We start from the raw sequence: 14,615 nt of genomic DNA, 5'->3' as shown, positions 1-14,615 counted from the left end.
CCCCCCTAGGATGCACACATTTTCCAGCAACGCTGCGCCAGGCCTGCATAACCGCCCCGCGGGGAACCCCCGGCCCCCGGCCCCTGGACCTTGGCGAGGTTGTCTGAGCCCCTCCTGCCGGTGGCTCTGGCCTCAAAGGGGGCTGGCCCCCTCCAGGCGAGCTGACGGTGATGGGCTTCTCTGTTCCAGAACTACATGGCCCCTCTGAGGCCGGTGCTGAGCCCGGCGGACATGACGGCCATCTTCATCAACCTGGAGGTAAGGGTCTGGGCCTGCGGCTCACCGTGTGCAGGCCCAGGTCTCCAACCGGCTCGGATGTCAGGCAGGCTCCAGCCCGACTGTCCCCATGGGTCCTGGAGAGCTGCGTCCCTGCCAGCTGCATGGTTGGTCAGAACTACGGGTGTTTTTAGGACAGATGCGTAGGAGGGGAGTAGCCGCCCTGCCCTCCGGGAACTTTGGTGTTCGGAGGCCGGAGGACAGGGTTTCAGCAGAAACCTCTCTGTCAGCAGGGTGGGGAGGGTTGGCATGAGGCCCCAGAAGCTACACGTGGGTGGGTTTCGTCCAGGAATGCCCAGTGGGCGCAGCATGCCAGCAGCTGGTGCAGCGGCTCCTGCCTGGCTCCCTCAGCCCCTTATCACCTCAAGAGGTGGGTGCTGGTCTCCTGGTTGAGGCTGAGCCAGACTCCAGACTCGGGAGGCTCTAGCTCCCTGTGCCCCTACTCAGAGTCTATCCTGCCTTGGGTGGTGGCCAGCACAAATGGCCATGGACAGAATGGGAGCCTGGACCGGGGACGATGGGGAGCCCTGGGGGGGGGGCAGGAGCCTGGATCAAGGGACATGGGGAGCCCCAGGGGGCCAGGAGCCTAGATCGGGGGCCATGGGGAGCCCTGGGGGGCCAGGAGCCTAGATCGGGGGCCATGGGGAGCCCTGGGGTGCCGGGAACTTGGATCAGGGGCTGCGGCAGCCCTGGGAGGCCAAGAGCCTGGGTCGGGGGCTGTGGAGAGCCTCGGGGTGCCGGGAACCTGGATTGAGGGCCATGGGGAACCCTGGGGTGTTAGGAACTTGTATCAGGGGCCATGGGGAGCCCCAGGGGGTCAGGAGCCTAGATCGGGGGCTGTGGGGAGCCCCGGGGTGCCGGGAACTTGGATCGGGGGCTGTGGCAGCCCTGGGAGGCCAGGAGTCTGGGTCGGGGGCTGTGGAGAGCCTCGGGGTGCCGGGAACCTGGATCGGGGGCCATGGGGAGCCCCAGAGTGCTGAAAGCCTGGATCTGGGGCTGTGTGGAGCCCTGAGCTGTTGCCTGCCGGTCGCCCAGCTGCTCTGAAACGTGGAGGAACACCTGTCCCCATGGAGGGACTCCATCCCGCAGAACCTAAGATCAGGGCAGAGAGCCCCTCTGTCCCTGCACACAGCAAGATAGTCCAAGGATGCTGAGTGGGAACAGCCCCCCGGGGGGCCATCGCTGTCACTCTGGCACCAGGGCTTGTCCCCAGTGGGCCACCCTGTGTCTGAGCCGGCTGAGAGGTCCCTTCACACGTCTGGCACCACAGCACCTTCTAGTGTTTGCGTGGGGTGCGCGCCCAGAGCCCAGACCTCTCTAAGTTCACCACGGCAGATGGGAACCGTTCTAGAGGGCGGCCTGGTGTGCCCGTTCACGCACCGACGACTCTCTCTCCCCAGGACCTAATCAAAGTGCATCACAGCTTCCTGCGGGCCATTGACGTGTCCATGATGGCAGGGGGCAGCACTCTGGCCAAGGTCTTCCTGGACTTCAAGGAGAGGTGAGTGACAGGCCCGTCCCTCGCTGTCCGCGGGGCCTCGGGAGCGTCCGGGGCCTCCAGTTCCGGCCTGGGGACGGTCACAGGTGCCGGTACTCAGGTGGGAATCTCACGGCAAGGCCCTCGAGGCAGGTGGCTGTGCCCCTGTGAGCCCCTGTGAACCCCTGTCCTCACTGGGACACGGAGAGAGCTGCCCACCCTTCCCGCCGTCACAGCCTGGAGGGGTGACCTTCCCCAGCAGGGCCTCCCGAGGACTCCACCAGCTCCCTCTGCCTCCGTGCCTGGGGGTCTTGGTGGCTGGAGGCCGTTCTCACCATCACGGTGCACCTGCTGCCTGCCAGGCCCCCCGGGGACCTGGCACCTGAGAGACTCTGCCCCTCGAGCTGCACGGGTGGCGGGCGGCAGCTGAACGACAGGACCCGAACCGGCCCCCGCAGGTCCGAGGAAGGGGCTTCCGGGCTCTGGGTGCCCAGGGGTGAGGTCAGTTCCCCGCTTCCTCGACGGTGTGTGTCACGGGGCCGGGACTTCCTAATCTGTCCCTGAGGGACGCTGATGGTGTCTGTGCCACGTGGTGCCCCGAGGGTAAACTGAGGCCAGGCCCGTATCGCCGACGCGGCTTGTCTGTGGCCATTGAAGGGCTCCGGTGGCCGGGACCCGGCGGACAGGCGGGCGGGATGGCGGGGAGGCAGCACTGCTGTGGGCACGGGCACCCGGCCATCCTGGCCTCCGCCAGCCGCAGCCCCCAGCGTGGGGAGACGTGGCTCCGGACAGGCACGCGCAGGCCTGGGTCCTCCGATCGTGTGTCCGCGGCGTCGGGGCAAGTGCCCATGAAGCCCGAGGGGGCAAAGATTCTGCCCGTCAGCCTCCGAGGCAGTGTCTCTCCTCCCCTTGGCACCCACGAGGTCAGGCTGAGTCTAGACGCACAGACGGTGCCGGCCTCCCCACTGCCAGAAACATGCAGAATGTGGTTCCTCCCACCGTCCGGGCCCCTCATCTGGAACCGGTATCGTCGGGGCAGGAGACTGGCAACTCATTAGAAACCAGCGCAGGAACCTTCTCGAAGAATTACGTGGCTGTCGGGAGGCCTCCACAAACCTGTTTGTTGTTAAGCTTCTCTGCCAGTAACCCAGTGGATGGAAGAGTGTGGAGATGCCTTCCATGCCCCAAATGTCCTGCTGGAGCCCAGCAGGGGAGGACTGGGATTCTGGAAGCTTCTGTGGCTCTGCCGTCCCAGCGAAGGTCTCAGACCCCGCCTTTCTTCCTGGAGCCCGGGCAGCGGCATCTTTAAAGCCGGGCACGAAACGAGATGATGCAAGGACTCAGCCAGATGCCCGGGGCTGCGGGAGCCCCAGAGGACAGTGTTCCAGTCTCTGAATTCTCGGGAGGCCCATCGGGAGGCGGTGCCCTGGCTCCTGCCCCTCGGACTCTGGAGGAGGCGCCCCCAGCTTCTGTGTTCACGGCTCCTCTGCCTGCCTGTCGTCCGAGCCACCTGGGAGCTTGTTAAGAACGCCAATTCTGGGGTCCACTCTGCAGGGTCTGAGGGGGAGGCCCCAGGGCAGCTGGTGGGCACCCTGGGTCCACCTCGTCCTTATCTGCAGGGAGGTCCCCTGCAGCACCTGCCAGGTGACGCTCAGCTCAGCTCACGTGTCCTCCTGGCCAGGCGGCCCATCCCAGGGCTGGATTCCGGGGCCTCTACGAGCCCCTGAAGCGGCTTCCCCTGCGTGCTCTGTGGCTCCGGGCAGGGGGCTCTCTCCCCTCCGCACGGGCGGGGATCCCTGAGCCCACTTTCTAGGGGCCATGGGTGGGGCCCCAGGCAGGCACGAGGGAGCAGGCAGTGCCTGAGGACAGGTGGCAGATGTGGCCAGAGGGCGGGTGCGCTTTCTCCAGGCACTGGCTGATGAGGGCATGCTGGCAGGCCCCGGGGTGGGGGACAGGCGGCTCCCTTACCCGCCCCCTGCCCCCAGCAATGCTTTCTTCTCACCTGGCTACAAGCCTGTGTGCCGGGGAAGCCAACTCAGACCCGACCCTCATCCTCACGGGTGGTGGGGGGGAGGCCACGGACCTGTTGAGCCACCCCCAGGCCGAGTGGCCAAGGGACAGACTGCCCTTCCCCAGGAACCCCCTCCGGCCCAAGAGCCTGCCCCACGGTGTTTGCCCTTTACAAGGCTGCCGTCCTCTGTGCTCCGCTTTGGGCCCCACAGGGCTCTCGGGCCTTGTTTCTGCCGGGATGACCGTTGTTTCTACGGCCAGAGCGGCCGCAGGGACTGGATCGTGTTCCGGCACCGGGAGCTCGGCAGATGGGCTCTCTGTCACCGCCCAGCAAGGCTTTGGAGGCCAGGCCCCGGAGTCTGGGTAGTTTGGGGAGGGGGCTGGCTGCGCCTCATCAGAGCTCGTTTTCCAGGCCTCACGATCCGTCCCGGCGCCCGTCTTTTCTGCCCCTTCGCCTCCTCGTCTCTGAGTCGACACCTGAGGTCCTGACGTGCGGTTCGGCGAGCATTCATAGAGTGCCTGCCGTGTCCCAGACAGGACAGGCTCTGCTCTCACTGGGCGGGGAGGTCAGGAAGCAAGTTCACAGGCAGAGGACTCGAGAGCACGGGGAAAGGGAGAGTGTGGGGGCAGTAGGGGCTCGTAGCAGAGGAGGGGGCGCTGAGGACCTGGGCGAGAGCCCACCACCCCTGAGGTGGGGGCAGGGTGGGGGCAAAGCCGCAGGGAAGGCCCCGGGAGAGGCAGGAGCGGGACTGTTTGGGACCTGGCAGAGGCCAGAGGAGCAGGACTGAAGTGAGCAAAGCAGAGACTGTCCAAGGAGTGACTTCTGCAAGAGCCTAGAAGATCAACATAGGGATTTAGGAAGAAGCCCCTGAGGAATTTGAGTGGCAAGATCCTGGCAGCTCATCACGGATAAAGGGTGGACTAGCGTCCAGAGTGGCAGAGGACAATCCCCTCCCTCTTTTTGGAGCGGATACTTCTGTTCATACAGCCTTAGTCCTCAGACAAAGCACATGTTCCTCTTAGCCTTGCCTTGTGGACCTGAGGGGACAAGTCCCACACGGTGGGACCTGGGCCTTGGGAAGGGTTTGCATTTTGCAGATGCGGATGGAACAGAGATGTGGCTGGGGGTGGCCAAGCCAGGTCAGTGGGGCGAGACTACAAAGGGAACCAGCCACAGCGAGTTCGTGTCCCGGAGAGAAGGCGAGGGTCTGGCTCTTAGGAGGAACTCTCTGGAGCTTTTTGCACAAGTGCTTTTCGAAGGAGCAGCCGTCAGAGTAAGACTGACAGCATCTCCACCCGCGCAGACCCGTGGGCGCTTCGAGAGAAAGGCTGGGCCGGAGGCGGGCGCTTTGCACTCTGCGGTTTCTGGCTGCTCAGGGTGTTGGGCCGGGTCGCGCCGCTCTCTGGTTGTGGTTCCCGCCGCAGGCCTGGGTCTCGGGAGGCTGGGTGGCTCCTGTCAGTCTGTCAGCGCGTGCAGGGAGGGAGCCCGCCCAGGGCCGAGCTCCTCGAGCCCCCGCGGCAGGGCTGCCTGGGACCCTCTGACCCCGAGAGGCTTTTGCCCGCCTCCTGATCCTCCTTTCCCAGGCGGGGAGGTTCAGGGCGGGAGAGCATTGGCCACCACCTGGCCGTGGTCCCGACTCGTGCCTGTGTCTCCGGGAGTGCCACCTGCGTCCGGGACCTGCCTTGGCCTTGTCTCTGGGCACTGCGTCCCTTGGGGTTCTGTGACAAAGGACGGAGTGACGCGGTCACCCGGGGGGCAGGTGAGGGTCCCCCTGATAGATGCATCTACTCCCCCTCCGTAGCGCGGTCCGAGTTGCACGTTCAGGAAGTTACGTGACGTGGCCCTTGAACAGAGAGACCCCAGCTCGTGTCAGATACTTACCGACCGGCGTGTGAGGCGCCCGTGCGCCGAGTCGGCGGGGAAAGAAGGAAGCACCGAGGCAGCGACGCCAGCCGCACACCGTGGGGGTGTCCTCTCCGACAGGGCGGCGAGCGTCTGCACCCCGGCAGTCTCCCACCAGGCCACGAGGCCCCGGTGGCCGAGGCCGGCTGCTGTTTCCAGGGGCCCCACGGAGCCCCTGAACCGTGAACGAAGCCCCCGTGTGCGTGTTGCGTGACTTCCAAGTGTCGGATGGTTTTTCTCAGCAGCAGAGAGATGCTCGTGGTTAAAAGGAAGACCTGTCGGCTTTCACTTCCTTAAGTGACTTCCTTCTGTAGGCTCAGAGCGTAAGGTCCGCGGCCCACGCCGCCCGGCACGGGGCAGGGCATAGACGCAGGCCAGAGATCTGAGTGCGTGTGGGGCAGAAATGGACTCTCGCAGTTTCACGGGGCCCAAATCCAGATGTGGGTGGGCGGCGCTCCCTCCGGAGGCTCTGGGGGGGGCGGGGCCTTCCCCCCCTTCCAGCTGCTGGCGGCCCTGGGTGTCCCTTGGCTTGGGGCCTGCCTCTCCGGTCTCTGCTCTGTCCTCATGCGGCTTCTGGCCTATGAGGCCTCTTCTCTTCTCTCGGCCAAGGACACTCTTCAGTGGATTCGGGGCCCACCCGAATCTGGCATGCTATCTTCTCCGTCCTTGCCGTGACCGCAAAGACCCGATTTCCGAATACGCTCGCTTTCTGAGGCTCCAGGGCGCCTGCATTTCGGGGTCACTCTTCAGCCCGACACGCCATCTCTGGGCACCTCGAGAAGTCACGTCGCCTCTCAGAGCCTTAGGGCCGCCGTCTTACAAGTGGTGTTTCACGAGGACAGGCTGAGCTCGGGTGTCAGTGCCTCCCGTGGCCCGGCCTCTTTGGGTCCTTAAAGCTTTGCTCTTTTTCCCTGCAGGGGCTCCCCTGCCCCCCCCCGGAATCGGCTGCAGCTGCTGCACTGCCTGTGGTCAGGCCCCTCGCAGCCAGGCGTAAGGCCTCTGGGCAGGCCAGGCCCCCGGGGCTCAATGCTGCGGTGTGGGGACAAATGAGACCCGTCTCTGGAGCTCAGAGCCGGTGCAGAGGGTAGATTCTCACTCGGCTTTGGACAGGCCTCTACCCAGAGGCTCCCTACCTGTCTCCTTGCTTTTCTGTCTCACCTCCCTGGACCCGGGGACAGGGTTGGGAGGGGAAAGGTCGCAGAGCTGGAAATGATGGGGCGGGGTTTTGAGGGATGGGTAGAAGTTCACTGGCTGGAGGAAGTGCAGTGTGCGGTCTGGGGATGGGAGGCGTGCTGTGAAAGCAGGGTTGGGACCCGCTCTGTCCACAACCTTGGGCCGGGATGAGCCCGGGGAGTTCTGAAGTTAAGGAGGGGAACCCATAGGGCTGGCTTGGCCCACCCAGAGCTGTGAGCACCCGGTGCTTAGGAGAGGCGGCTTCACTGCCCACACAGACTTCCCTCCACGGGGGCAGCTGGGCCGTTGCCAGGTCTGCTCATTTAAAACCATCTGGCAGAAACCTTGGAGTCTCTACCCTCCTCCCCATGCTTTCAGAGATGATGCGTTTTAATCAACTTTTATACTAGAATTCTCAATTCGATAACCGGCTCATTTAAGTGGAAACCAGGGCTCAGGTTCTCATGCCAAGCGATGTCCGGTCAGCGTGTCCCAGGGCACAGCCAGGGCTGGGTGCTCTGCGGGGCTGCGGACACGGGTCCCGGCCGTGGGGCGTTCTCCTTTACAGTGGCCGGGAAGGTGAGCTCCCGTGTGAGGTCCGGGACTGGATCGGTCTCTCACTAGAGTCGCAGAATCTCAGTCTGTCGATGCCAGAAGCTTCCCTGCAGGCTGGCACCGGCCAAAGTTCTCAGGGTGGCTTGAGGATGTGGCTGCCGCTTGGCCGAGCGTCTGCGCCCTGGAGCCTGCGAGCACGGGCCGGCACGGCACAGCCCAGACGCCTGTCGGGGACTGGGAGACGCTGCCCACCTCGGGGCCACTCCGGGATCACGGTTCGCTGGGTTGGAAACGTGCTCCGGGCATGCGGCTTTGCCCTTCCAGAGCTGGGAGGAATGTGGGTGTCGTCTGTCCCCAGGCCCCTCCGGCCCCACAGCGGGAGCCTGGGGAGCCCCCCAGACCAGGATGCTTCTTCTCAAAGTACCAGCAGCCGGCAACGGGCCCAGCTGCCGGCCCTGAGCACCCGGCCAGGGGCCCCGCGGTGGAGCAGTGTCCACGGTGGACAGGCCCGTGTGTCCCAGCGTGTCTTGATGTGTCCCAGAGACTGCCCCCAGCTTCCAGAGCCCGGCCAGGAGGGGCCTCCAGCCGTTTGCTGTGACACAGAATCTCTGGCACCCGGCAGGGCGTCACTGGACGGCGGGGCCATCACCCCTTATCAGCTGGTGACCTTGTAGCGAGTTCACTGAGGCCTCGGTTTCCCTGCCTGAGGAGTGGGGCTCACTGCTCCTCCCTGTACAAGTGGGTGAAGGGGTCCCGATGTTGTGCCAGGAGTGGCCGTCATTGCTTGTCACAACCAGCGTCGTCACCTGTGTGGTGCTCCCGGGGCCGAGCCCATAGTCGGGTGACAAGGCTTTCGGAGATGAAGTTTCAGGCCGGTAGCCCAAGGCCCAGAGAGTGCCGGGGGCTCCGGTCTGTGAAGTGGGGGGGCGGTCGTGGTGTTGGAGGCTCTTCGGGGGGAGGAGAGAGGGCCCGAGGCTCCTCCCAGCATCCCGAGGCCCGGTGGCCATGCCCATTCTCTAGGGCGTTTGGGGCTGATGCCACTCTGCCCTGAGAAAGGGGGTGCCTAGGACCCCGGCGGAGAGCGTCGGCGTCACCTGGAAGCAACAAGGGTTGACCTCAGGGGCCACCGCCCCGGGCAGGTGCAGAGCCAGGCAGGAGGAGTCTGAGCCTTCCTGGGGTCCCCCAGGCCTGGGTGGGGGGGAGGCAGGGGGCTTCTCTCCTGTCTGACTTTGGCCTTTCCGGAGGCAGGATTGGGGTGGCAGTGAACCACAGAAGGGGGCTTCCTTGGGTTCGGAGAGCGTGGGGGAGCCCCCTGTCCCCAGCGTCTTGGCAGCCCCCTGGCCTGGCAGCATTTCGGGAGGGGGAGGAGGCAGCCACATGGGAAGAACGGAACCTCGAAGCAGGTTACCGAGTGAGGAGCTGCCTCGTGGGGCGGGGGGGGGACGGGTCTGCCGATCCCCTGCTGTGCCTTCCACGGGGATCTAAACCCAGGCCCCGGAGCCGCAGCGTGTCACTGACTGTGCACGTATGTGTGTTCACTGCCCAGGCTCCTGATCTACGGGGAATATTGCAGCCACATGGAGCACGCCCAGAACACGCTGAACCAGCTCCTCGCCAGTCGGGAGGACTTCCGACAGAAGGTCGAGGTAATGGGGGCTTGGCGGTTGGCCCCCCCCCCCCCCCCCCCCCGCTGTCCTTGCGTCTCCAAGGCTGCAGCTCACCGGCCCGTTGCTTGCCCGTTTTGCGGGAAGGTGGACGTGAGGGCACTGGCGGGATGGTGGTTGTAGATGTTTTTCTCGGTGATTGTTTTTCCTCGGCATTTTGCTGGGGTGGGGAGGGCAGGGGGAGGTGCAACAGAGGCAGACCCCCAGGGCCCGATCCGGCTCGGCGAGGGGCTGTGACTGAGCCCCTGTGCTGGCCTATGCAGAACCCTCGGGGACCCCAGGTGACAGACGTTTGCTGGAAGCCAAGGAGACCCCCTCTCTCGTCACCTGTCCCCACTCCCCGCCCAGGCTCAGGGCCAGTCTCTGGCACTTTTCCGCTTTCCCCCGTGAGCCCCTCTCCAGGCCCCCTCCCCCTCCCCCTTGTCAGGGGCACCTGAGCTGCTCCCCGAGGCTGGGGGTCCCGTGGTATATTTGGCCAGTCAAACCCTTTCCAGAGTGAATCCTGGCTCAGGGTCCCTTTGCTGTAGCGACACTGGGAAGGACGTCCCTTGGAGACACATAGTGCCCCTGTGTGTGCGGGAAACCGGTGGGGAGCCCCTGGTTCCTGAGGGTGGCCCCGTGATGGTGTGAGCTGGCTTCCCTGGGAGTCTCGGGCAGACCCGGTCAGCGCCGGGGTCGCTCAGAATCCCAGAGCCCTGGCGTGGCCACTGCAGATTCCTGAGGGTACAGAGAGGGGTGGGCCCCCCGCCTGCCTGCTGTGAGCCCCACCCCTCTGCACACACTTGACTTGGGAAGGGGCTTTGGGAGACGCTGCCGGGCTGGGGACCCCGGCCAGGCCAGGACCAGACACTTGGCCCCAGTTCAGGGCTTAGTCTGCCCCCCACCGCGGCTGGGGGTGGGAGCGTTGGGGTCGCGGTCCGGGCCAGGATGTCGGTCATCTCCTCGCTGCTCCCCCCAATGCCCAGGAATGCACTCTGAAGGTCCAGGATGGGAAGTTTAAGCTTCAGGACCTGCTCGTGGTCCCCATGCAGAGGGTGCTCAAGTATCACCTGCTCCTGAAGGTGAGACGGTGTGCGAGCTCCGCGGCCGCCCCCGGGGAGCGGGATTGGGGCCCGGTGGCCGGCAGGGGCGTAAATGGGGCCCGGGTGGGCCAGCGTCACGGAGAAGCCAGCAGGCAAATCTGTCCAGGTGAGCCGTGCGGCTGTATTAGGAACGTTCATCACAGTAAACGTGTGAAGGGAAACTGGGATTGGAATCAGTAAGAGAACTGGGAAACCGAAACCAAAGAATGTCCTCGGACCAGGACTAGGAGATGGCCTGTCCTTGATGCCTTGACCCAGGCTCTGAGCTTCCTGGTAGGCAGGAGAGCAGTGGAACTAGGAAGCCCTTGTGCACAGACTCGCCAGAGAGACTGGTTTCTGTGCCGTGTGAGGCTCTTCAGTGAATCAGCCAGTTACCCTGTGGCCTTAAAGTCCCTGCCATTCTGCACAAGATTTGGGGACCCCTCACCCTGAGGCAGTGTGTCAACCGGGAGGGGCCTTGCTGTCTGTCTGCTGGGCTGGGCAGCCGAGCCAGAGCAGAGCCTGGGGCCGGAGGGGGGGGGGCAGGGAGTCTGCCCCCAGGGTCTTGCTCTGTGCCCACACCCTGTGCCCGGTGGGAGCAGGGGCGGAGGCCGGCACGCCCGAGCGGTGACCCGTGACTCCTCTCCCACACGTCCAGGAACTCCTGAGCCACTCCGCAGATCGGCCCGAGAGGCAGCAGCTCAAAGAGGCACTGGAAGCCATGCAGGTGGGTGGGTAAACTGAGGCAGGAGAGGGGCCCGGCCAACCTGGGGCTGCAGGTACCCGGTCTGTACTGTGTCCTTTGACTGGAGTCGGGCTCACTCACAAGCCTTGTTCTGTGACCAGAGATGTAGCTTTTCCTGGAAAGACAAGAGGCAGAGCAGGGGCAGGGCGGTGGGTGGGACGCACCCATGGGCAGGGAGGATGGGTAGAGGGAGCCTCAGGCACTTGCCCCAAGTGTCCAGATCCCTAACCTTGTCCGGCCTGCAGTGCCTTCCCTGGGCCTGCCTTCCTCCTGCCTTCCCTACCGTCCATCAGGGCTGTTGCCAGTTCCCAGGCACTGGACTCGGTCTGGGCCATCTGGCCTGGGCTGCCCACTGCCCAGTCCTGTGGCTTTTGCTTCTGAAACGCCCATTCCACCCAGCCACGCCTCCTCTCCCCTCCTGCTTATGTCCATTGGAAGCCTACTGTGCAGTAAGTCCCCGGAAGGAGAGCTCAGCTCATGCCACACCCTTGTTCAAAAGCCTTCTATGGCTCCCCGGTGCCCACTGAGTCGGGCTCGGGCTCCACGTCCGGGCACACGGGCCTCCACAGACACGCATGCCTAGCTTTGCGGCTGTATTTGCCACTAATGCCTGAAATTCCAGGTGAGCGTGGCCACTCCCAGGCCAAAATGACGTTCCCCGTCATTTTCTATCTCTGTTGGCTCAGGCTGGACCTTCTCCTTGTCACCTGGCTATGGCCTGTATATCTTTAGTCTTTGCAAGGTGACATTTCCCCCCCCGCACACAGTTCTGACCCATGGGGACAGCTGTCACCCCTTTTGTGTCTGTTGCCCCCTGATCACGCTCACCTGGGTCCCCAGGCCGGGCACAATACCCAGCATGGGATAGGTCCCCTCAGCACTGCGGCTGGCCAGGGTCGGGGGACAGTACCCCCAGCACCTCCCAGGGTGCACACCTGACCTCTGTCTCCTCTGGGCTTTGGGCTTCCTTTTGCCTTCTGTCTCCATCTGTGGTTTCTACCCCGTCCCCTGGCCCTTGGGTGGTCTGTGCTGGGGGGTGTCTCTGATGAACCAGGCCTATCCTGTAACGTTTCTGCCTCGGGGTCTCAGATTCTGCCCCGCCAGTGGGGTCCTTCTAGGAGCAGGCAGGAGGTGCTGGAGGGGAGGCTGGATCCGGCTCCCCACCTCGGCCTGGCTCAGGGATTCCACCCAAGGCGGCCCGTCCCCCTGCTGGGCTTGGGTCTCTGGCCCCCAGTCAGGGCCGGCTGCCTGGATTGCAGCGGGCACCGCCCCCTGGTGGCCATTGGAAGGACAGCAGCACATGGACGGCCGGAGCTAGACCTTGGGGTCACCCAGTTCTGTGAGGCTGTGCGGGAGCTCGGGGCCTGCCGGGTGCCCACTTCCCAAGAGCTAAGAAGCGGGCTGGTCAAGTCTAGGTCGCTGACTGTTTTCCTTTTGTCCGAGCTAGAAGGGGGTCGAGTGACAGGGCAGAGAGACACTGTCCTAAGAGGCAGGGACTTGGGGTTCTTGGCCCAGGGACACGTGCCGTTTGGGGTCGGTTATACCTCTCCTGCCTTAGTTTACTCGTGTGTCACCCCCGTGGGGTCTCGAAGGCCGCCAGCTGCGGTGGCTGGCAGCCCGCCAACCCCTCCCCCACCTCGTTGTTTTCAGGACTTGGCGATGTACATAAACGAAGTTAAGCGGGACAAGGAGACCCTGAAGAAAATCAGTGAATTTCAGAGTTGTATAGAAAACTTGGTAAGTGTAGCTGATTCTCCAAAGCGTGGAGATTAATTACGACCGTATACACGCATTTTAGAAATTACTTTCACGATCCTGATATTCAGTAAGCAGGTGGGTGAACACACTCTGTCCGTCTGTCCGTGCACACTTCACCCACCCCACGTGCTCTGTGGGGCACGAAGGTAGTCCGCTCGCTGAGGGGCAGGGTCTGGGGAGGAATGGTATTGACCCCTCCCACCCCCCACCCCCCCGGCCTGGACCAAGGACTGTCTGGGGTCCAGCCTAGAGCCCAACGCGGGGCTCGAACTCACAAACCAGGAGATCGTGACCTGAGCCAAACTCGGACGCTCGCTTAACCGACTGAGCCACCCAGGTGCCCCGAGATCTGCTGAATGTTTCAACCAGGCTCTCTGCACCCCGACACTGTTGACATTTGGAAACATTCTTTGTTTTGGGGTCTGTTCTGTGCATTGTAGGATTTCGAGCAGCATCCCTTGTCCAGGCACTCTGGGTGTCAGTAGCACCCCTCCCTTGGGGGGCCCAGACGTGGCCAGATGTCCCCCGAGTACAGAGTTACTCTGGCCGAGAACCACTTTCTCTGTCCGGTCCCTGAACTGGGCAGAGTCCGGGTGAGTCCGTCAGGGGCAAATCAACACAGAAACTTTTGCAAGAGCAGCCCCTGGATGCCTTTGGCCTATCCGTCACCCACCAGGCCACCTGTACACACGTGTGGCACGGGACACGTTCCTGATGTGTGGTCAGCTGAGAATAGATGTTGCCAAACAGCGTTATGAAGCAACCCCACCTTTCTGTCTTTTCAGAAAGAGAAAAATGCCGAGGGCCGAGGAGGTGAAGGGTAGATGTGCCCCAGCCCGTTGGCAGTGGTGCTAAGTGCCCGGTGGGGTCCTCCCCTGGGATCACCTGATCACCGATGTTTTGGGGTGTTTTTTTAAAGAAGTTTTTACATGTGATTGATCGTGTTCCTTGAATAACAAAAACGAAACAGCGGTGCTGAGCAGCGTGGAGCGTCCCCTGGGCCGGGCGCGTGCCCGGCCCTGCGGTTCTCCCACGGACCCCGTCACCGGCAGGTGGACGTGGTCCGTCGGCTCCGGCACATCAGAGGTGGGACGCGGGCCGGGGCCGGCGGCCGCGTGGGTGCTCACCCCCCGACGTGTGACCCCAGAGCTGGGCTCTCCGCCTCGGCCCGGCAGCTCGTGCAGAATTCAGGAATCTCACAGAGAACCGGCCGTCGTAGCGCCACGGCCACAGCCCGGCCAACGTGCTGGAGCACTTCCCTCCTCCCCTCTCCGGCGTGGGTAGACCCTTCCTCTGTGAGCCACGCAGGGAACGCGTCACGACGCGCCCTCCCTGAATCGAAGCGGGGTGGAGATACAAGCCCAGTGAAATGAGATCTCGGCAGAGCGGAGAGGGCTTCCACCCGAGGCCTCTTCCTGCGGCGGACACAGCACTGGCCCCCGTCTGATAGGCGCCGTTTGTTCTCTTGAGCTCGGTGTCCCTGGCCCTCCCTCCCAGGGCCCTGCTCTGGGCCGCACACAACAGCAGCCTGTTCCCGTTGCCCTGACCCACGCCGTCAATGGCTCCTTGTTCCCGCCGTGCTGAAGGGAGTGCTCCACGGGGCCAGGGGAGGGCGCGGTCTTCCCCCGCCATCCCCTCCCACCCTGCCCTGCGCACCAGCCGGGAGGCACAGGCTCCCATCCCTCGGTTCTGCCTTCCGTGTCCATGGGAAGCAGGCCCGCCTGGGCGCCCGCCCCGCCCCGGCGCTGGGGCTCACAGCCTCACCCTCTCTTTCCAGCAGGTGAAACTGGAGGAGTTCGGGAGGCCGAAGATTGACGGGGAACTGAAGGTCCGGTCCATAGTCAACCACACGAAGCAAGATAGGTGAGCGGGCAGGGTGGCAGCCCGGGGTGGTCGGGCACCCACTCCCCAGCGGGCTGGAAGCGGCTTTTCCCAGGGAAGGAGCTGCGTGCCCGGTCAGCCCTGTGTCCTGCCTCAGTTGCTTCCTTCCTTC

General features: G+C 64.1%; 1 protein-coding gene across 5 annotated transcripts in view; it reads left to right on the top strand.

Annotated features, from left to right (window-relative positions):
* The window catches only part of VAV2 (vav guanine nucleotide exchange factor 2), a 164,646-nt gene that overhangs the window by 129,061 nt on the left and 20,970 nt on the right, over window positions 1-14,615 (top strand). For all 5 annotated transcript variants that reach the window (XR_015243172.1, XM_086684418.1, XM_086684417.1 and 2 more), the window contains 7 exons: window positions 190-258; window positions 1,677-1,777; window positions 8,941-9,040; window positions 10,024-10,119; window positions 10,778-10,846; window positions 12,515-12,601; window positions 14,400-14,485. Coding sequence is in view for 4 of the 5 variants with exons in the window: in XM_086684418.1 (XP_086540544.1) it covers window positions 190-258; window positions 1,677-1,777; window positions 8,941-9,040; window positions 10,024-10,119; window positions 10,778-10,846; window positions 12,515-12,601; window positions 14,400-14,485 (608 nt within the window). In the remaining variant the exon portion in view is untranslated. The remainder of the gene's footprint in view (window positions 1-189; window positions 259-1,676; window positions 1,778-8,940; window positions 9,041-10,023; window positions 10,120-10,777; window positions 10,847-12,514; window positions 12,602-14,399; window positions 14,486-14,615) is intronic.

This window comes from Puma concolor, chromosome D4 (genome assembly GCF_028749965.1).
Source record: "Puma concolor isolate L17-30 chromosome D4, mPumCon1.1.hap2, whole genome shotgun sequence".
Classification (NCBI taxonomy): domain Eukaryota; kingdom Metazoa; phylum Chordata; class Mammalia; order Carnivora; family Felidae; genus Puma; species Puma concolor.
This window is presented reverse-complemented; position numbering and strand designations above follow the sequence as displayed.